This window comes from Pleuronectes platessa, chromosome 2, assembly GCF_947347685.1.
Source record: "Pleuronectes platessa chromosome 2, fPlePla1.1, whole genome shotgun sequence".
In the NCBI taxonomy this organism is placed as follows: domain Eukaryota; kingdom Metazoa; phylum Chordata; class Actinopteri; order Pleuronectiformes; family Pleuronectidae; genus Pleuronectes; species Pleuronectes platessa.
The window spans coordinates 30,533,192-30,555,413 of NC_070627.1; the positions used below are offsets into that span (position 1 = coordinate 30,533,192).

Sequence of the window (22,222 nt, forward strand, 5' to 3'; positions counted from 1 at the left end):
AAGATGTTTTTTTACTTTGCTGGTGTTTTGTCAACTTGCATGTGTTTTCTTAAGTTGCCGTTCGTTGAGCTTTCAGGGGCACCGTAATAAACAAGTTAGAGATAACCAAAGAGCTGTTGCTTTCAGCTGCAAGTGCCAGGCAGAAGTACCATGGGTATCTGAATGAACAGAAGATTAAGATTAATCAGCAGATCAATATGCTGAAGAACTGACCTTCATCACAAAATCCAACAGCTTCCGCCGATCTGCAAAGGAGAAGAAGGTATCTCTGCCGGAGACTGAAAAGCAGATAGATGCGAAGCTAGCAGAACTGAAACACTAAGCTGGCAAGTGACTGTTCAGTTAAGGTCCTGTGGACAGTAAGACACGAGAAATAACTTTTTTTTCTGTTTACAACTATGTCAGGTTTCCACCAGCTATTCTCTCTCACTAGCCTCTCAAGTGGACAGAACTGTTTGTATGTCAACCAGAGTATATTTATAAATGTTTATTCTTTTAATCAAACTACAGTCTCTGATTCATTTGTGTCATTTAAGGTATACTGTATGCCTTGGAATTATCATTGTTAGTTTAATTACTAAATTTTGTCCCTTTTTCATGTATACCACGAGATTTCACAAAATGTTTGGTCATGGAAATTGGTCATGGTTAACCCTAACCCTAACCCGTACTCGTCAAGCTACACTGGCGGAGTGCAGCAGAGCCGGTGCTCTGTCAAAAAGACGACAACAAATAAGCTAACTAATGCTATCGCTAAATGGGTCGCAATAGACTGCAGACCCACCAAAACGCCTTCGAGGAGAACTATTGTCACAAGAATCCATGAACTCTATGGAAGTGAAAAGGCAACGAAAGTGGAGCAGCTGGCACGAGCTTAAGTTATTGCACTGATAGGAGACCACTGGACATCAGTAAGCAACCATAACTGCCTCGGCATAATAGCTCATCTAATAGATAAAGTTCACAAGTTCATTGTAGAGTTTGAAAAGGGACTGTGTCTTCAAAGAAACCATGGAATTCATTTTCTTTTTAAACCTTAAGCCTACTCAATGAAAAAGTCATATGGATAAAATGTAATTTTACAAATTATTTACAGGCAAGCAGTTATTTTTGTACTTGATTTGGTTGTCTGCTAATTAAGTTTGCATTTTATGGTTGTTGTTGCTCAGTGAATTAAGATATTCTAATTGCCCGAGATGTAAAATAAAGTTTAAAAAAGCCTTAACCAGTTTGTTATACATTTCTTTATTCAAACACCGTACTTTTAAATAGTATTAAATATTATTTAATTGTGTGATTAATCATGATTAATCACAGCCTATTGACGTGATTACCGTGAAAAGTCATGGAAATCAATTGGTCAAAATGTGTATGAACCCTGGTTTTTACCCTTCTTGGTGTTAAATCAATGGGTTAAATCTAACCCATAAAGTAAAATAAAAGTAATACAAATATGTAAACATAATCATGATGAAGTTTTCATATTTTCCTTTTAGTCATATATTATAAGTGTCCATTTATGATACAAAACCTTAACTACGACAACATAAAGAAAAATAACTGGGGTGAATGGTCATATCCAAGTTACATCAACATACAGTATCTTATTTAAAGTCCTATCTCAGGGGCCTAATGAATTTGATCCACCTTAATCATGTACCGTTAAATATGTCTTGACTTTACTTTTTTACCTGGAGCCCACATAATTACCATAAGGGATCTATCCAGGGAACACAGCCTTTGTGGGGTATTTCCTAGATATATAACATCAAATCTATAAGGGATATCGATTCTTCCAATAGGTGGAAAGAATAGGGCAAGACCAAAATATATGATAGTGGTCAGCATTGTTGACCTGACATTGTCTCCAACAGTCTGAGTTACTTGTCCTGTCCTCCTTGTGAAGAGGAGTAATGAAGAATCGAACCAAACTATTCCAACTGAATTCTCTCAGAACAAGGGAACTTTTAGTTTTCCACTGTATTTTGCAAATTGTGTGCCACTTATCTCAAGGAAGAGCTCTGACACTTTCCATATCCCATTTTTCCTTAATATATAATGCCCCTTGTGATTTTCTATTCTAGTCAATAAAGAATTGTATATCCTTGAAAAAATGTTGGTATTGGACTCAGATTTGTATGCAGATATAAATATTTCCATTATTTCATCTTCTAAATCTTCCAAGCCAATGCCCTTCATGATTGTTCTAAAATAATGCTGCATATGGAGTAATCTGTAGAAATCTTGTTTGTCAAATTGATATGTTTCTCTCATAGACTGGAAACTCCTTAGAGAACCCTTGTCTATCAGACTACAATAAGCTGTCACCCCTTTTCTTGCCTGTGTACCAATCACTTATTAAGATACATTTATTTGAGATTAGCATACATTTATTTGTCCCAAACACATGCACAGACATGCACAGGCACACTCATGCAAGTAGGGAAATGTAACCTCTGCTTTTAACCCATCTGGTGAAGGACACACAGAGCAGTGAGCAGCCATGTACGGCGCACGGGGAGCAGATGTTGGGGGAGTAAGGTGCCTTGCTCAGGGGCACTAGACAGGGTAGGGAGAATCCTCTTGGATTTTTGGACAGATCAATCCAGGTTCGTCTTTTTGTTGTTTCTCTGTGGAGTCGAACCAGAGACGAACCAGAGACCTTTTCTGCCCATAGTCCAAGTTTCTAGCACTAGTCCACCATCAATCACATCGGGGGGAAAGTCGCTATCAAAGGCCCACCACCTTAATAATTTAGCTATTTTCTGTATATTGCACAGTTTTTGAGTTTCCTTCCAAATCTTTAGGGACTAGCTCATAAAAGGATTTGTTCTATCCAATAGATGTTTGATTAGTGTTAGTGTGATCAGAGATAATTGATTGAAGTGGGACCTTGTCATTGCTAGTTCCGTCCACCTAGCCGATTCAATTCTTGAATTTATATATAGGAAAGGAATGGTAAATGGTAAATGGTTTTGTATTTATATAGTGCTTTTCTAGTCTTGATGACCACTGAAAGCGCTTTACAGTACAGTTTTACATTCACCCATTCACACACACATTCATACAGTGCATCTATTCGCAGCGCTTTGTTATTCTATGGGGGGCCATTCGGGGTTCAGCATCTTGCCCAGGGACACATCGGCATGCAGATGGGTCAGACTGGGGATCGAACTGCCGACCTTCAGGTTGGAGGACGACCACTCTCCCCCTCAGGAATAACAACACCTCCTTATATCAGCCTTTAGTTTAGGGGTCAAAGTTCCAATATTAATGTTAAACCGATTTGTCAGGCTTTTTGGTGAGTACACCCCCAAATATTTTAATTAGTCAGCTTCCCATTTTAGGCAATATTTTTGGATAATATCCTTGGTAGGAGTATAATTCAAGGTGAGGACTTTTGTCTTCGATACATTACATTTATAGCCAGACATCAAGACATTTAAGTCTTCCTGTTGGTTTATCAAAAATTTCCACTGCTATTCAGATGACACCCAGTTATACTTATCAATAAAACCAGAACAGTGTAATCAATTAACTAGACTCCAAGCATGTCTCAAGGACACAAAAACCTTGATGATCCGCAATTTTCTCTTATTAAACTCAGATAAAGCAGAGGTTCTAACACTTAAACCTACACACCTTACATACGACATTGCCATTGCTTCAAATGAAATAGTCAGGAACTTTCTATCTTTAAACAAATTTCTAGGACCGCCTTCTTTCACTTGCGTAATCTCTCAAAATCCGACATGTCCTTTCTCATAAAGATGCAGAAAAACTAGTCTAGCCTTTGTGTCATCCAGACTTGATTATTGTAATTCCTTATTATCAGGCTCCAGCAGTAGGTCGATAAAGACGTATCATCTCCCTCTTTCAGTTCGGGAGGCCATCTGTACGTTTAAGAGTAGGCTTAAAACCTTAATTTACGATAAAGCTTATAGTTAGAGCCAGTCCAGGCTTGTCTTGGACCTACTCTTAGTTCTGCTGCTGTAAGTCTAGAATGTCTGGGGACACATGACACGCTGAGCTTCTCTTCCCAGCTTCTTCTTCCTCTTCTCCCTCCTTATCACATTAAAGAAATTAATATCTCATCAATACATGTTATTGACTTGACTTCTTCCCGGAGTCCCTTTGCCTTATCGTCAGAAGATCCAGGGCCGCGAGTGCAGCCACATCGTGGATTATGATGGTGAATAGCGTATCAGAGATCGTCATGGTGGATCCTGCATGGCGGATCCTGTATCGTGCTGGCTGATCGTGATAATAATGGTAGATCCTGTATCAAGGGGCTGACCTTTGCTCCCCATAAAATTGCGTGCCACCTGGATTGTTAAAGTAATTTGTCGGCCGATGTTCTGTTGTTTACCTGATAATGAATTGGGTTGATGTTCCAACAGTGTCAGCTAATAGAAACTATGCACAGTGATGGAAACTCTGGTCACCAACGGATGCAGGCTGATGGCCCCCTCCAGATTCCTGCTGGCACTACAGTTATGTTCTCAGCCACAGGCCCCAATGGTAACAAATACCACATACAAACCCTACTATTAGAACCGGATAACAACACAAATAAACTTCCTGCAGGCCTTCTGATCTCCACAGCATTGGTAGCTCTCAAAAATGGATTGGCCACTGTCTCAGTTTCCAATGTAAGCAGAGAAGTGGCTTACCTTCAGCCACAAGTTACCCTGGGCTTGTTGCACTCCGTTGATGTAGCTGAAACTAATAAGCCAAAAATAGTTTTCAGTGAGGAAGTCAATTCCCAGGGCACAGTGATATGCCTTTGCAATGCCACAATCACATTTCAAAGGTTTATGGAAAGGATATTGTCCCTTAAAGATCACTGGACGGAGGTACTGTATGTTGCAGACCTTTAAGACACTCAAAACCAATCTCACCACAGCACCAATATTGGCTTCAGCGAATTTTTACAAGCCATTTATTTTGGATGTGGATGCGAGTCATAATGGCCTGTGAGTAGTATGGTCACAGGATTGATGAGAGTACAACTCCATCCCTTATGGATATGAAGTTGGTGAGACAATGGGATAGGAATATATGTATATACGGATATGGAATTTTTTTAATTCTTAACAGTTCCGGTTAGGTTTAGGTGTGCGTTTTACTATCCTAAGGTAAATCAAATTTACGTGAGTGTTCTAGCTAACTATTTAACTTGAGTTACGTAACCCAAGTTATAACGTTATCAGTCCTCACACTTAATGTTAGCGTGCTACTTTCCAGCCGATGTTAAGTTTTTGTTGGTTGCATACAGGAAAAATACTATAAAGCGTTTAAGAGTTGTTGGACAAAATTGCTTTATAATGCCACAAGACGGTTTAACTTCAGCTTCTTTCAGACATACTTTTACATTCCTCCGGATTTTCTCTGGAGGAGCTGCATGTTGAACACAAATGTCAGAGTGAGAGACTTTCTTTGCCTGTCTTCCTGATATAAAGTCCATCGAAATCCAGGAATAGTTGACCTGTGAACACAGCGGAGAATCTCCACTGGATTCGCTGATTCAACGCAATACAGTGGGGGGCATTGATGACGCTTCTAACACATGACAAAGCAGACAATGAAAAAAACAAATAGAAAACAAATATCTCCCTGTAAGAACACACAGGGAAGACACTAACGTTTGTGTTAACAGAGTTTGTCATGATAAGAACCTGTGCAGAGAACCGCCTGCTGTGTTGTGTATGTGTGAAAGGCAAACTTTGGGTAAACTCTGTAGTGAATCTCCGGATTTTACCCACTGGTCATGTCTGACAACAGCTATAGTAAATGCAGACGTGTTGTGTGCCTTATTGTTATTTACAATGTTGTGCTGCAGAGCCATGACACATCAGGTCATTGTAGCTCCCAAATTCTCTGAGTCAAAGTGTATAACTTAATTGGGGCTGTTTTATATTTAGAGAGAATTGGTATCAAATACAACTATTACACTTGTTGCTATAGATAAATGTGCTATCTTTTTTCTGCTTATGAATGAATTTTGTAATTGTCATCAGTGTTGCTGGTGCAAGGTAGGCCCTTCATGACCAAACAGGTACTGTAAGTCAGATCTGTTGACTATCCGTTAACAATTACATGTCCGATTTATGGCTTGTATGCCTCGTTAGATGTACATGTGGTTTGCAATGTGATTTCATGGTGGTTTGTGATGTGATTATATGCTCCCTTGAGTAAGTATTATTTTGGATTTTTAAAATGCAAAAATACAGTAGTTTATTTTGCCACATGGCACGGCTGGTGTGTTTTGTTGTTTGTTTTTATACACTAAGGTTATCTGATCTTTTGTACATCCATATATATATATATATATATATGTATGTGCTGGCCCTGATATATATAGATATATATATATATCTATATATATGTATGTATTTAGGTTCCTGATCGACAACCCATACCAGCTAATGGCGGTAATGCACCATAAAACTGTTTGCCAACGATCATGAAAAACAACCAAAAAAAGAGGAAGACGTTTTAGAGGCTCCTCTCCAGAGGGTGGCGGTAATGCGCCGATAAGTTGTTTGTCAACCCCCATTAAACATCAGAAGAAGAATGAAAAAATTATAATAAGAAAAATAAGTAGTAGAAGAAGACGTTTTGCAGAGTCTACTTCCGGGATTTGTTACGCACAAACAGCGCAGCCCTGTTTGTGCGTCTCTCTCGGTTTTATCATGTCTGTTTAGCTGCATCGTAATGACGCCACAGAGGGCGCACTCGCTGTGCTGGCTCTGATATCCAAGTTAGGCTAAGATAACAAGCTAACATTGGCAGGACTTAGTACTTGTTTGTTTACATTTTTTCCAAGATGTATACTTTATTATCTGGTTTGTATAAATACATGTTCCAAAAGGACGAATACTGCGTTTTGATTCTTGGACTGGACAACGCCGGAAAAACTGTGAGTTGCATTAAAACCTTTACTAAATGTATGCAAACCTGATTAGAGAAGTCTGGATTAACTGATTTAACACAGCTGCGATTTCATAACCGTAAGAACTGTAAAAACTACGGTGCCCTGCCTCTTGCGAGCCACGTAATCTATATATGCTTTGCGGTGAAATCTCTCGCCAGTCCCGTTTTCCGTCTGCGAGCCACTGAAACAGCCTTATTTCCACACTCACTGGCCGAAAAACTGAAGCGGAGGAGAAAGGCTCGTTTAGTTTCGGATTCTGACCAGCATCGAAGAAGCGGCTCGCAAACCCACTGTTGCTCCATCTCTCAACTTCTATTAAACATTTTAATGTAGCCAAGAGTTTACTTCACTTTTACTGAGTCCATAGTATAAAAAAGACATGAAGAATGTCTACTTGAACCAGGATACGCTCCGTAATCAGAACAACTACCGTCGGTGACCCATCACAATATACGTCCCATACAGGTACACTGCTTATGATAACAGGAAACACATTTTATTTGAATGGCCTATATTCACAAATCACAATTTGTCTCATAGGGTTTTAACAAGGTCTGACATCTTCTGCCCATAACCCTCTAAAAGAATAAGGAAAAACTACAAAAGAAAACCTTTTAACAGGGTAAATAGAACATAGAAACCTCAGAGAGAGTAACACGTGACGGATCCCTCTCCCAGGACAGACAGAAGTGCATTAGATGCCACGTGTAATGGAGATCAGAAAGATAAGGGTATTTTACAGCATTGATCTTGCTGTAATATTGTCATATTCATTTGATATTTCTGACATATATGTGAGTCACTGCTCCATCAAAGGTTTGGTCGGGTGTAGTATTCACAACAGGAAATACAAATATAAATGGGAGACATGACATTGATGAAGCAGTAATTTAATAAAATAAATGTTACACAGCATATTGATTTCTCCTAGAGCAGGGTTGTCAAACTCAAATACACAGTGGGCCGAAATAAAAAAATTGCTACAAGTTGTAATAGAATATTTAATTACATTTCACAGCAATGACAATTATCAATTCTGGTTGTTTAATTGTTACCCAGCTGCGGCTGGGGGCAACTTGCTTGTACCACTGAAAGATCCGAGCAAGCGCACATGAACAGTGAACTCACAATGCTTTTATACAAGTCAAACCCCTCCTCACACAGATGCAGAATGTTCATCCAATCAGATCTCTGCTTTGTTGTAATCAGGCTTACATTTGGTCACCTTCAATCTGAATGAGGACCCCTTTGAACGTTACAATACAATGGCATCAGGCGTCTGCTTAGACTCCAAGTTTCTCTTAGACCCCCGTCTCTGCTGGATGACCCATAAAAGAGTCTAGGTGTGAAAACCTTTTGTCTCAGCAGAGGCACAGAGGAGTCTCCAACGAATACACATCTGAGTCTCCTAAGCTGCCCCCCACATGTTTGCAGTCTTAAAACACACTGGAACACATCTCAGAATAATATTCTCCATCTATACTTATCATTCCTTCATTCAACTTAACTAAATATAAAATCTGCCATCACAAAGTCAAGGGCCAGAAGGGTTCAACGTTTATTGAAAACTTATTGAAAGAACCTTAGTGCACATATTGAACCTGGAACTAACAAGGCCTATAGAGTATCGACAATGAAACAAAATTAATTATGAAATAAATTAAATAAAAATTAGGGATGCACCGATATGGAAATTCTTGGCCGATACCGTTTAAAACAACAGTCTAGCCGATAGCCGATACTGATGTTGGTTTATTGTGTTTTTGTTGTTATTCATTCACCCTTTTGTGCCAGGAAAATAATTAAATCATTATTTAAAAAAACACAATTCAAAAATATTTCAGCCCTTTATCACTCTTATCTTTTAATGAGCACAAATTCAATCAGATTTATGAAATAATCTTTGGTTTAACTAAACTTTTTTTAACTGAGACATATAATGCCCATTTTACCACAGTTGATATGGTTCTTTGGGGTCTTAATGAAATGTCTGTAACATATTTTGGTCAAAATACCACAAGGATCATTTAAAGCAGCACCTTTTTACCCTGTCTAAAACAGCCCTCCTCAGATTGACCTGTCTTGAGTGCCCCTCCCCCCTCCTTAACGAGATGCGCTCGCCCAGCTGTTGCTTTCCTAGCTACCCATTAGCTTTGAAGAAATATGGCTACTGCAGACGAAGATAGAATCTTGCAACCATAATTGCAGAAGAATCGCCCCGTTTATCAAGGAACATAAATATGAATTCAGTAGGTTTTTATAAATATCAATTCTTGAGTGTGAGTGATGACAAAACATCAGAGGAGCAGAGTCTCTTGTTGACCAAGGAATAATATTCATCGGTGCATTGATTATTCATATAACTGTATAAAAACGTACATGTAGTGTATGTTATTGTTTTAGACTGGTGGCATTCTGTAAAACATTTAGGGCTGTATCCTTGGACGTACAGGCCTAACGGCACCTATTTGGTGAAGGGACAGGGTATAGCATGCCCCTTAACATTGCAATATTGGGCATAGGGCTGCTGCGATTAGTCGACGTCATCGATGACGTCGACGCTGAAAATGCGTCGACATCAATATTTTAAACTGACGCGTCGGACCCACACATATTATGAATTTACCTTTTCGATTTCTAAAACGTTTAATTTCAATTAATTATAAGTTACAAATGTTCTTCTTCAATAACACTACGTAACGCCTGGTTTACACCGGACGCGGAAGCGCTGCGCTGCACAGCACAGCGCTATTCTAAAGCGTATGCAGGTGCCCGGCTGTTCACACAGGACGTGCATTTCTCAGCGCCGGTGAGCAAACGATTCTGCTTTCTCCGCTTGTTTTTGTATGTAACCCGTTCAATGTACTAGTTTGGGGGTAAATTATGATGGTCTTTTTTAGGCCCCCCCCCTCTCGCTCTCTGTCTATCTGCTTCTGTGCTTGTAGTGGATGGGCAGAGGGGGTCATTTAATTATGTGATTGGGGAAATTGGGGAAATTAAAACTCTAGGACAACAGAAGGGGAATAGAAAAAATGGGATGCATATTTGATCATTTATATCATATAAAATGTGTCATTAATATAGTTTAAAATCATTTTCCAGTGTGTTTCCTGGCGTGATACGCTTGCAGCGAGTGGAAAAAATAGACTGTGGTATCGTTCAATGTTATTCAGAACAGTTGATTGACATGTAGGTTGAGCTAATATGAAGCCCGTATGTTGTGGACCAATAGGATGAGGCAATGAATGTGGGGGGCGGGATCAGACACGGAAGTGAGGACCCGAATAAAGAAGTCAACATTGGTACAAAGTCTGTCTCACGCACATTATTAAGCAAACTCGACAGACTCGATGCTGAAACCATCGGTGCAGCCCATGTGAACCGCACAAAGGTTTAACGGGGGTGGATAGGAGGCGCCTGGCTTTCATTGGCGCTGAGCAGTGCGGTGCGGCGCTTCAGAAATGACATGAAATGGTCAATAAGATTTTTTTTGGAGGAAAATTAATCGTTTAGATTAATCGACTTATCGGTTAAAAAGTGGACAAATTAATCGATAGAAAAATTGTCGTTAGTGGCAGCCCTAATTGGGCATTACTCAACATTTTTCATGGATTTTTAAGAAATCATGTCACTTTCATTACACTTTGCTCAGATTTTCCTAAATAGTAATGCACAGCCAGTCAGTATAATTTTCAAGTCATCAACTGTTGAACAAACCTCCCAATGATTACAGTATTTTTTTTCAAAAATAAATAAATAAAAATGCAGTGTTCCAAATTATTATGCAGAATTGTCATTTGTTGAATTTGCAGCATTAAGAGGTCATATTTACTGAAATCAAAAAAAGTTTTAATCAAAAACATCTTAACAGGTCAAGTTACATGTTACCATAGGACCCCTTCTTTGATATCACCTTCACAATTCTTGCATCCATTGAACTTGTGAGTTCTCTGATAGTTTCTGCTTTAATGTCTTTGCAGGATGCCATAATAGCCTCCCAGAGCACCTGCTTGGATGTGAACTGCCTTCCACCCACATAGATATTTTGCTTGATGATGCTCCAAAGGTTCTCAATAGGGTTAAGGTCAGGGGAGGATGGGGGCCACACCATGAGTTTCTCTCCTTTTATGCCCATAGCAGCCAATGCCCCAGAGGTATTCTTTGCAGCATGAGATGGTGCATTGTCATGCATGAATATGATTTTGCTTCGGAAGGTACGGTTCTTCTTTTTGTACCACGGAAGAAAGTGGTCAGTCAGAAACTGTACGTACTTTGCCGAGGTCATTTTCACACCGTCGGGGACCCTGAAGGGGCCTACCATCTCTCTCCCCATGTTTCCGGCCCAAAACATGACTCCGCCACCTCCTTGTTGACGTCTCAGCCTTGTTGGGACATGGTGGCCATTCACTTATTGAAAGGAAGATGGCGCTGCGTGAGTGGCAGCCTGTTACAGCAGCTCTCACTTTTCGTACCTCTTTTTAGTGTGTAAATAGTGTTTTTAGTGTATTTTTCTTCTTTTTTATTGTGCTTCGGCACTGTTACTTTAATTCTGTTTTCCTTTATTGCTGTAACAAGTGAATTTCCCCATTGTGTGGATAAATAAAGAAATCTAATCTAAAAAATCTAAAAAACCAACCATCCTCTACTCCATCCATCAGGACCATCAAGGGTTGCACGGCACTCATCCGTAAACAAAACAGTTTGGAAGTTAGTCTTCATGTAGTCCTGAGCCCACTGCAACCTTTTTTGCTTGTGAGCTTGGTTTAGGAGTGGCCGAATAACGGGTTTAAGGACACTTGCAAACCTCTTGAGCATCCTACATCTTGAAGTTTGCGAGACTCCAGAGGCACCAGCGGCTCCAAACACCTGTTTGCTGCTATTCAATGGCATTTTAGTGGCTGCTCTCTTAACCCTACGCATTTGTTTGGCAGAAATCTTCCTTATTTTGCCTTTGTCTGAACGAACCCGCTTGTGCTGTGAATCAGTGACAAATTTCTTCACCGTCAGATGATCACGCGCAATTCTTTTGGAAATATCCAATGTTGTGATACCTTGACCAAGGTATTGCACTATTTGCTGCTTTTCAGCAGCAGAGAGATCCTTTTTCTTCCCCATTTTGCCTGAAACATGTAGCTTGCTTAATAATGTGGAACATCTTTCATAAGTAGTTTTCCTTTGATTGGGCTCACCTGGCAAACTAATTATCACAGGTGTCTGAGATTGATTTCAATCATCCAAATAGCCCTGAGACAAAATACCGTCCATGAGTTTAATTCAAAAACTAAAAAATGAATGTTTATGACCCTTAAATTCAATTTGCATAATAATGTGGAACGCGTTGTAATCGTGGAACTTCAGGTTAAAATTCTTGGTTTCCGGTTCTACAAAGTTTGTTCACTTCTTATCGGGGTAAATCACCATGGTAACTTATGCTGAACAGCTTACCTGCTTCAGAGCAGTTTAATTTGGAGATAAGAGCTCAAGCAGCAGGGAAAACTCCGCCCACTGACTAATCAATTTGTTTAAAACATGACATCACCGTTCTTAGAGGATCCTGTGGCGCCGGGTCTTAGAGGGTCTCTGTAGAGAACAAGGGTCTTCAGACAGACAAAATCCGCTTAGCTACTCTGATGAGTATCTTTATAAAAGATATAGATTCTTATCAGATGGAATAAGTTAGCTGAGCATGACTCTATGATTCCCTTTAAGTAGGCTTATCCTATGAAATGTAATATTTATTTGGAATGGGGGGGAAATCATTTACAGATTTACCCCTCTCTCTCTCGTCACAGAGTTAATTAGGTTGTCAGTAGTGTGTATGCAAATCTGCTGTTTGAGCTTTATCACCATGAAATGCCAGACTTACAGTCGCAAAAGTACTCACTCAGTGATAAACTTTAAATTTAAATCTGTGAGGCTGACCCTGAAATTATCTCATTCTTTTCTATTCTAGTCATGTGATCATATTGTACCCATGTTGCCCCGTTTTTACCGTTGTCTGGCATTGTTAGTGAGTTTAATCATTGTAATAAGTAAATGTTTCTGTATAACATAGGGTTGGTAATGAATAGGCAAATATTCGATTATTCGTAATTAAGAATTCATTCGAATAAAAATCCAAGCCTAAGGAATAATCGCTCTAGTCCCACGTATTATGAGAACAACATCTTCGGTATCTTGCGTGAGCGCGACTTCCTACAGCAAGTGTAACGGGTGCTAAATCCCTGTCAGATATCTTGACAGACTATTAGTTCAGGTCAGTGATGTGTACATCTAAAGAAAATATGTATTAACTCTAACCGCCCCATCCCTTCCTGTAAACTCACAGACCAGTGTTCCTTAACTGAAAAATAAACACAATTATTTATTGTATATATGTATATTTATTTATCATTCAGATAATGGAACATAATATATTTTCACAGTGAGCCTCTTTAACACAATTCAATTCAAGCAACAAAATGGAACTTCAGTATATATTTTAATTTAGTATCAGCGAACAGATAACCAAATATTACTTCAACAAGTCATTTAAGTGCACTGCACCACGGTGGGCATGAAGTTCAGATATCGCAATGGAATTGTCCATAGAATTCGTGCCGCGCACCTTGCTCTGTAAAGTCAGTCAACAGTGTCCATTTTACTCATCGGGCACCCGGTAGGTGAGATGTTTCGTTGTAGCAGGAGCTGTAGCAGGATCTAACTTCAAGCCCAGTGCTGCCGTGGAGAAAGTCAGCGGCAGAGTACTCACGGGAGGAGACATGAGGAGAGGAGGGGAAAGAGCATGAAGAGCGCAACACACTTGAATCTGCCGTGCGAATCACCGTTCACCGTGGACTCCGACGCCGTCTTCTCGTTAAGACTCGCCAGCCTGTGGAGATGAAAATACAAGCATGTCAAAATGTAGAATCTATTTTAAGAATACATTGGTTGAGGCTTAAGCAGAGAAATGTAAGGTTTTAGACCTTTTCTGAACTAGATTATTTGATATCTAGTGGCAGTCTGTTCCACAACGTTGGAGGGTATTAACAAAAGATGCATGTCTAATTTTCTTTTCAAGTAGACTTGCTGCAGATGATCTCAGTTAGGGCTGCACGATATATCGAAAATCTATCGTCATCGCGATATCAACGTCCGGGATAGACCTATCCCAAAACACGGCCAAAACTGTGATAAATGGTGTTTCATGTGCCATTTGGCCAATCAGATGGAGTCCTGCTGCCCTAGATATATACTAAAGACATTCAGATCATTTACAGGCTTTTCCATCAATGAATCATAGTCAGAAAAAGAGAATAAAGAGAAAACAGAGTATGACCACAGATTTGACGGAGCGACACAGGTCAAATCTCCAACAAAATTCTGCTGTCAAAACTTCTAGTGATCAAGTTTGTCCCTAGTCAGATCATCACTAGCGGTTGATTTGAAAGAAAAATTGTTTAGCTCATTTATGATCCCAGAACCTGAGGTAAAAGTAACAGTGCAAATACACAACACACAGTGTGATTGGACATACTTGTAAAGTCAGACTGGGTAAAAACAACAGACTTTGTAAACTTAGTAAATGTATGGAAAGCTGTAGGAGATGGGGTCGAGTTACGTTTGGTTTGAAAGTGCGGGTGATTAAGACACAATAGGAGTAACCCAATGTGTCATATATATGATGTGATCTAAGGACCTTTCTGAATATCTTAGCTTGTGCAATTAAATGTAACTTGTTACACAACATGCATGGTCTGACTTATCCTCTAGACTAACTGTTTTCTCTTTCTGCAGACCTTTCTGGAACAAACCAAAACAAAGTTCAGTAAGAACTACAAAGGAATGAATTTATCAAAGATCACAACCACAGTTGGTCTTAATAGTAAGTGAATGGTTCAATGAGTGTTTTTCATGAAGAATGATACACTTGTGACTACCCTGGGTGCATCACTGTTCGGTTAGACCCTCAAGATTGTGTACAGGTGTACATGTACACAATTTGTACTTACACTGCATTCGGAAAGTATTCAGAGCGCTTCACTTTTTCCACGTTTAGTTATGTTACATCCTTATTCTTAATTTGATTAAATTCAAAAGTCTACACACAATACGCCATGATGACAAAGTGGAAAAAGTTTTTTAGAAATGTTTGCAAATTTATTAAAAATCACATGTACCTAAGTGTTCACAGCCTTTGCTCAATACTGTAACGGACTGGGTTTATGTTTATGTGTGGTTTTGATGTTGATCAGTAAAACACTTTGTTTAAGGAGCGTTCTGATATCCTGAGGGTCAGTGAAGGGGTCGGGGTGGGACATGTGACTGTTTGGACCAATAGGATGGGGTTGTTTGGGGAAGTCAGGCTCTCGTTGGCTGGTTTTGGGGGGATCGAGGGTCAATGAGGAAGTGAAGGGGTTGTTGATGTGTGCGAGTGACGGAGTGAAGCAAGAAGTGGACATGTTCGTGCAAATGTTAATAAAAGTCGCTAAACGACGAAGAAGTTCTTTGTCCTCTGTAAGCGGGGACGCTACAATACTTTGTTGAAGCAACTTTGGCAGAAATTACAGCCTCAAGTCTTTGAGTATGATGCTACAAGATTGGCACACCTATTTTTGCCCTTCCTTATTTGATGGACCTCTCAAGCTCCATCAGGTTGGATGGGGAGCGTCGGTGCACAGCCATTTTCAGATCTCTCCAGAGATGATCAATCAGGTTCAAGTCTGGTCTCTGGCTGGGCCACTCAAGGACATTCACAGAATTGTCCTGAAGCCACTCCTTTGTTATCTCAGCTGTGTGCTTAGGGTCGTTGTCCTGTTGGAAGATGAACCTTCACCCCAGTCTGAGGTTCAGAGGGCACTGGAGCAGGTTTTCGTCAAGGATGTCTCTGTACATGGCTACTTTCATCTTTCCCTCGATCCCGACTAGTCTCCCACTTCCTGCCGCTGAAAAACATCCCCACAGCACGATGCTGCCACCATCATGCTTCACTGTAAGGATGGTATTGGCCAGGTGATGAGCGGTACCTGGTTTCCTCCAGACAAGATGCTTGGAATTCAGGCCAAAGTGTTCAATCTTTGTTTCATCGACCAGATAATTTTGTTTCTCATGGTCTGAGAGTCCGTCAGGTGCCTTTTGGCAAACTCCAGGCGGGCTGTCATGTGCCTTTTACTGAGGAGTGGCTTCCGTCTGGCCACTACCATACAGGCCTGATTGGTGGCGTGCTGCAGAGATGGTTGTCCTTCTGGAAGGTTCTCTTCTCTTCACAGTGCAACTCTGGAACTCTGTCAGAGTGACCATCGGGTTCTTGGTCACCTCCCTGACTAAGGCCTTTCTACCCCGATCGCTCAGTTTGGCCGGGTGGACGGCTCTTAGAAGAGTCCTGGTGGTCCCAGACTCCTTTCACTTACGGATGATCGGGGCTACTGGTCTCATTGGGACCTTCAATGCTGCAGAATTTTTTCTGTGCCTCGATACAATCCTGTCTCGGAGGTCTAAAGACAATTCCTTGGACCTCATGGCTTGGGTTGAGCTCTGACATGTACTGTCAACTGTGGGACCTTTATATAGACGGGTGTCTGCCTTTCCAAATCATGTCCGCCTTTCCAAATCATGTCCAATCAACTGAATTTACCACAGGGGGACTCCATTCAAGTTGTACAAACATCTCAAGGATAATCAGTGGATACAGGATGCACTTGAGCAAAATTTTGAGTGTCATGGCAAAGGCTGTGAATACTTATGTACATGTTTTATTCGTTTCTTATTTTTTATAAATTTGCAAAAATTCTAAAAAATAGAATAAATAATTTAATCCATTTTGGAATAAGGCTGTCACATAACAAAATGTGGAAAAAGTGACGCGCTGTGAATACTTTCCGGATGCACTGTATGTATGCGTCGACATGTACAACTCCTGAAGATGAAGTGATTAATAATTTGCAATAGTAATGATAACTTTGAAAAGTCATTAATGTCTCCTTTCCGAAAGACTTTTTATTTTACTTAACTCTTACGCTTTGATCACCTAATGCTGCTTATCTTATAGTTTACAATTGGCGCTTGATTATCATTGTCTCACTGTCCTCCCTAGTTGGTACAATTGACATGGGCAAGGCTCGTCTCATGTTCTGGGATCTGGGAGGTCAGGATGAGCTTCAGTCTCTGTGGGACAAGGTGAGTTAAAAATTACCACCAACAATATCCTGAGAGGAATTTTTCATTAGCCACATACTTTTTAGATTTCCTGAAGTATGTTTTAAATACCCTGACCAAACCAACATCGGACTGATGGCATTATATTCTGTAATGAATTATTCTAAATATATATATATATATATATATATATATATATATATATATATATATATATATATTTCAAAGTCAGGGGGCTAAATAAAGGAGTATTCAAAACAGTTTGGAGGGGGGGCTTGGATATTTTAAGATTAAAGCGGGGCTACATCCACATTACTATGTTTTAGGTTTAAAATGCATTTCTTTTTCTATGGTTATTCCTGGTATCCACATAACTCCTGAGTTTTCCAGCCCCAAAAATAAAGAGATGTGGAAAAACTGCTTGCCCAATTTATAGGTCCAGTGTGTAAGATACTCAACGTGTGTGTGTGTGTGTGTGTGTGTGTGTGTGTGTGTGTGTGTGTGTGTGTGTGTGTGTGTGTGTGTGTGTGTGTGTGTGTGTGTGTGTGTGTGTGTGTGTGTGTGTGTGTGTGTGTGTGTGTGTGTGTGTGTGTGTGTGTGTGTGTGTGTGTGTGTGTGTGTGTGTGAGAGAGATGGGGAGTGTGTGAGTAAGAGAGAGACAGAGAGGGGGAGTGTGTGTGTGTGTAGCTTAATTTGTAATATTTTTTATACCACTACTACCTAGAAAGTGTCAGACACTCAGTGTGTGAAGTAAAATAAAACTGGTTAGAGCCAACTGACGGTTTAAAAAAAAAAACTCCAACGACCGGCAGAGAGAGAGAGTAGCCAGACGCTAGATAGTAATCAGACACTCAATGCGTGAAGTAAAAAAAAAAAAAATCTCCGACAGGCAGAGACGCAACGCGAGTCGCTTTCTACCAGCACCACGTCTGAACGAACCCACGTTTAACAGAACTCTACTGGTTAATAAGTAAGTACAAACTGAAATAATCTTCAAGCTGAAGAAACCCTAAACGTTAACGGAAAAGACCCGCGAACCTGAGTGACTGAGAGACAGAAAGCTGTTCTGTGAGTGAGTGAGCAGAGCGGTGTGTGAAGGGGAGGAGCGCTGTGACGCTGTGTGAGGATTTTCATTCAGTCCGAGCACAGATATTGACTCGTATTACTCGTATAATACTCGTGCTCGGCAAAAGTGCTTTATCCGTACCGGATACCGGCTATGAGCCGAGTATCCGGCTCATCTCTACTAACCACACTTTGAGTTTTTATGAAAACTGAAGGTTACCACAGGTTATCTTTCATGTTTGGAAGGGGAGGATGAGGTGAGGGGTATTCAGCTGCTTAATGCAACTTCACCGCTTTTATGTCACTAAATTCTACACACTTCTGCAATGTTTGTGTGCCTGTGGCTGTGAGGTATGGCAGTTTGATTCCAGTCTTCCCCATTATTATTATTATATATTCATAGAGAAAGATGCATTGATGTACTGTAAAGACAAGAAAGGTTATGCATTAATACCAATAATTTACCACAAATCAAGCTGATTTAAAGGGCTTTTGTTCTGAAAAGTTGTAAACTTGAATCTGAAGATTGTGTTGATCACTTTACAGACTTCTGAAATAGCCGGCATACATTGTGTGCCAGCAGTTCGGTATATTCTTCAATTCTATAATTAATCCACACTGGATTTAATTTTATGAAAAACATGAACTAAATTATCTTAATTGCAGATAAACCAGATGTGATGAACACAAAATGATCTTACTTCACACTGTAGACTGTATATAAAAAGCTCTACACATAATATCCAGCACACAAACAATAAAATAGTGCCAGTATATTGTAAGACTGTTTTGAGGGGGAATCACTAAGGAATGATTCTGTAGTAGCTCCGGAGCATCAACAGGGGCAGCATGGTTGGAATCAGCACTGCACTAGTATTATATAGGTACTTCACTTCTGCCTTCATACCGATGCTGTTGGTTCTTTAAGAAAAGGACCCTGCTCTGACATCCTGTGTCTCTCTCATATGTGTTTGTAGTACTATGCTGAGTCACATGGAATCATCTATGTGATAGACTCAACTGATGAAGAGCGCCTGACCGAATCAAAGGAGGCCTTTGGTGAGTTACCCTCTGTCCTCCAGTATACTTAAATTGGTATCTGTGTCTGAAACAGTTGTAGTCAAACTTTTGATGCTGAATATAATGGCCTATTTATGGTTTGTATTTGCCATAACATTTCAAACTTCAACAGACCAGTGTTTGAGTTCAGTGTAACATAAGAATATATTTCAAAACAATACGTGCAACATAAGGTATCTGAGAAAGGTATGTGATGATAGATGATAGGTGTAGATTGTCTTCTTTTTTTGTGAATATTTGCATTTTGTCTCCTACAGAGAAAATGATCAACAGTGAGGTATTAGAGGGTGTTCCTCTCCTTGTGCTGGCTAACAAGCAGGATGTTCCGGTACTCTATGATGTTTTTAATTCATTAAGACCATGTCCAGGTTAAAGATGATGATCATTTAAAAAAATATATGATTCATTATGTTTTTACCCTTTGTCCACATTCCATTATGCCTCTGTTGTGGCCAGAGGAGTTTTGTTTTCAGTTTGTCTCCGTCTACTTTTGTCTATCCTATTCTCGAGAAAGTCCAGGATGAAATGATTAGACATTTTGTGGTTTAAAGGTCAGGGCCCCTGTGATCTCACGTATCACATTCATTCTTTGACTTCATGTTTGAACACGTACAAGGGGCCAGAGTGATTGTTTTTCTTAATAATCTTACTTAATAATAGGCATACAGCAGAGCAAGAAGATCAAAGCCAAATCAATTAGATTTAATTCATATATCACAGATCTACAAACATACCAAAGGTGCTCTAAATAGCTAGAGTTTTCATAAATATGAGTTTGAACAGACATTTATGTAAAGTTCAACTTGACTGGTTGGTGGAGGTATACAAACATAAGGCAGTAACTAGTTGTGAACTTGTTTGACTCATATCAAGTGAAAATGTACCATTCTCTGCTTCAAGGAGTTTTTCTCTTTTATATCATTGTAAACTAAAAACCTTTGTGGTTTTTGACTCTTGGTCAGATAGGCAGGGGGAACACATCATCGGGAGGCTTGTGATCTACCTTGTTTGTCATTTCAATCTATTTTATAGACTATTTTATGCATATATTTATCAATAATGAAAACAATCAGTTGCATTAGCATCTGCCCTATTATAGAGGTGACCCAGGTCATCCTAAGCTAAATTTGTATTTGAGATTTTTTTTTTACCATAGCAGAGCCTTCACACTGAGGCCACTTTGTGCCGCAGAGAGTTTAATCAATCAATGTTTCGAGAAGTTAACAGTCACATTTGTTGTTTTATCCAACTGACAGTAGATGTATATTTAGGAAAGAAAAGCATCAGTCACATCTGAGAACCTGAAACCAAGGTACTTTTTGTGTCCGCTTGATTGACTGGTTTTGACAGCTTTATCTTTGCAGTTGTAGCCTTCAGTCACATCTTGTGTTTCCTCTTTTTTCAGAACTGTTTGTCTGTACCGGACATTAAAACAGCCTTCAGTGACTGTGCCCCAAAAATTGGAAAGAGAGACTGTTTAGTCCAGCCTTGTACTGCCCTCACAGGGTAAGATGCTACTCTATGATAGACTGTACATAATTTGGGGATGGGAAGTGTATATTATTAACACCGTGTCACTAGTTAAAAAAAAATTACAATTCTCATCATTACCAGGATATCACAACAGCCCTAGCATGATTCTTATTGATTCCCTTATTCAATGTTTTTACATTCTTGGAACAAGAATCATTAAGTCGATTTCCAGCATCAAGTTTTATTATTTCTGACTGTGACACTGATTCTGTGACTCTATTTCTGGAGACTTGGGCTGCTTTCAGACATTCATGGCACTGTTCAGGATAATGCGTAACTAACTTAAGACTTGTTCTCTTGCAGGGACGGAGTAAACGAAGGCATAGAATGGATGGTGAAATGTGTGGTCAGGAACATTCACAAACCTCCAAGACAGAAGGACATAACATAAGAAGTCATCAGAACTCTCTACCCTCATTTGGAAGTGAGGGTTTCTCCTTGAGGACATTCCATTAAAACCCTTGAGCTGATGAAAACTCCACTCTTCTTTAGTCGGCTGTGACTTTTTGATGTCCTTAGGAGTTCATTAAAAACTTGTGGCAGTATTTTTATCGTGAAAAATAATTGAAGACATGCTTTGGAAAGCTGTCTCTTTTCAACTTGTTCTCCTTATTGATAATGTGGTTCACTGTTCTCCCTTTATCAAATTAACTTAGCCTATTTGTAAAAAAAAATGGTAAGTTGATTAAAGTAAAATATTACAGCTATCGTGCCTGTTTTAGACATTTTTGTTTACATACTTATGGGAACAGCAATTTACACTTAAAGGCTCTAGTTGTGTGGTGTTCTTAAACGTTGAAGTTGACAGAGCCAGGATTGCAACATCTTCAAGCGTGCTTTTCAGTCATCATTCATACTAAAGCCGTTTTCAGAAATGGCCTTGAGTGTTATGTTCTGGCAGTCTTGAAAGTTGTGTATTCAATCCGCTGCAGATATGAGTCGGTGTTCGAACCTGACCTCTGTATCACTTATTGATCTACACTTTTTAAAATTAACTTTTGTTAATCTGATATTTTGCCAAGACTCTACAGATGGTTTGGTAAATGGCCATGATATTCGTAACAACTACACCCAAAAAGAGTACTGAACACACAGGAAGCTGTTGACCTCTGTATACCAGCATGTGTTCTGTGGTTAAAAGGTGATCACACATGACTATAGTAAATGTATTATTTCAAATAAACCAAATAAACCAAAATATGTACTGTATGTTAGATTTGTGTGTGTGTACGGTCACATACGGTTATAACGAACTTTCATAACGGGGCTAGCGGGCTAGCCACCATGCTAACTGCGGGGCGAACAGCGCAAAAACCCGCTGCCTTTAATCCCACGGCTGTCATGACACTGTTTCTCAAACACCTGGTAGTAGTTAGTATCGGGTGTCCATGCTGACTGTGTAGAAGCTGGGGGGGAAGACAGCTGCTTCCGTGTAGCTTCAAGCTGTTGCAGCTGTTGAATTAGCAACGCAGT

The 22,222-nt window shown here is 39.7% G+C and overlaps 1 protein-coding gene across 1 annotated transcript; it reads left to right on the forward strand.

Annotated features, from left to right (window-relative positions):
• The first annotated feature begins 6,604 nt into the window (after positions 1–6,604).
• On the forward strand, positions 6,605–21,947 carry arfrp1 (ADP-ribosylation factor related protein 1). The gene is made up of 7 exons (XM_053433482.1): positions 6,605–6,922; positions 14,714–14,801; positions 17,010–17,092; positions 19,114–19,195; positions 19,474–19,544; positions 20,622–20,722; positions 21,053–21,947. The coding sequence occupies exons 1-7, from the start codon at positions 6,830–6,832 to the stop codon at positions 21,138–21,140; spliced, it is 606 nt and encodes a 201-aa protein (XP_053289457.1). The 5' UTR covers positions 6,605–6,829; the 3' UTR covers positions 21,141–21,947.
• Positions 21,948–22,222: the final 275 nt, after the last annotated feature.

What these genes read in the sequence shown, in the direction of transcription:
- arfrp1 (XM_053433482.1), top strand. Translation starts at nt 6,830, where the DNA reads ATGTATACTTTATTATCTGGTTTGTATAAATACATGTTCCAAAAGGAC. An exon ending in AACCACAGTTGGTCTTAATA is followed by an intron (nt 14,802 to 17,009) that starts GTAAGTGAATGG and finishes TGTCCTCCCTAG; the next exon opens with TTGGTACAATTGACATGGGC. An exon ending in CCTTGTACTGCCCTCACAGG is followed by an intron (nt 20,723 to 21,052) that starts GTAAGATGCTAC and finishes GTTCTCTTGCAG; the next exon opens with GGACGGAGTAAACGAAGGCA.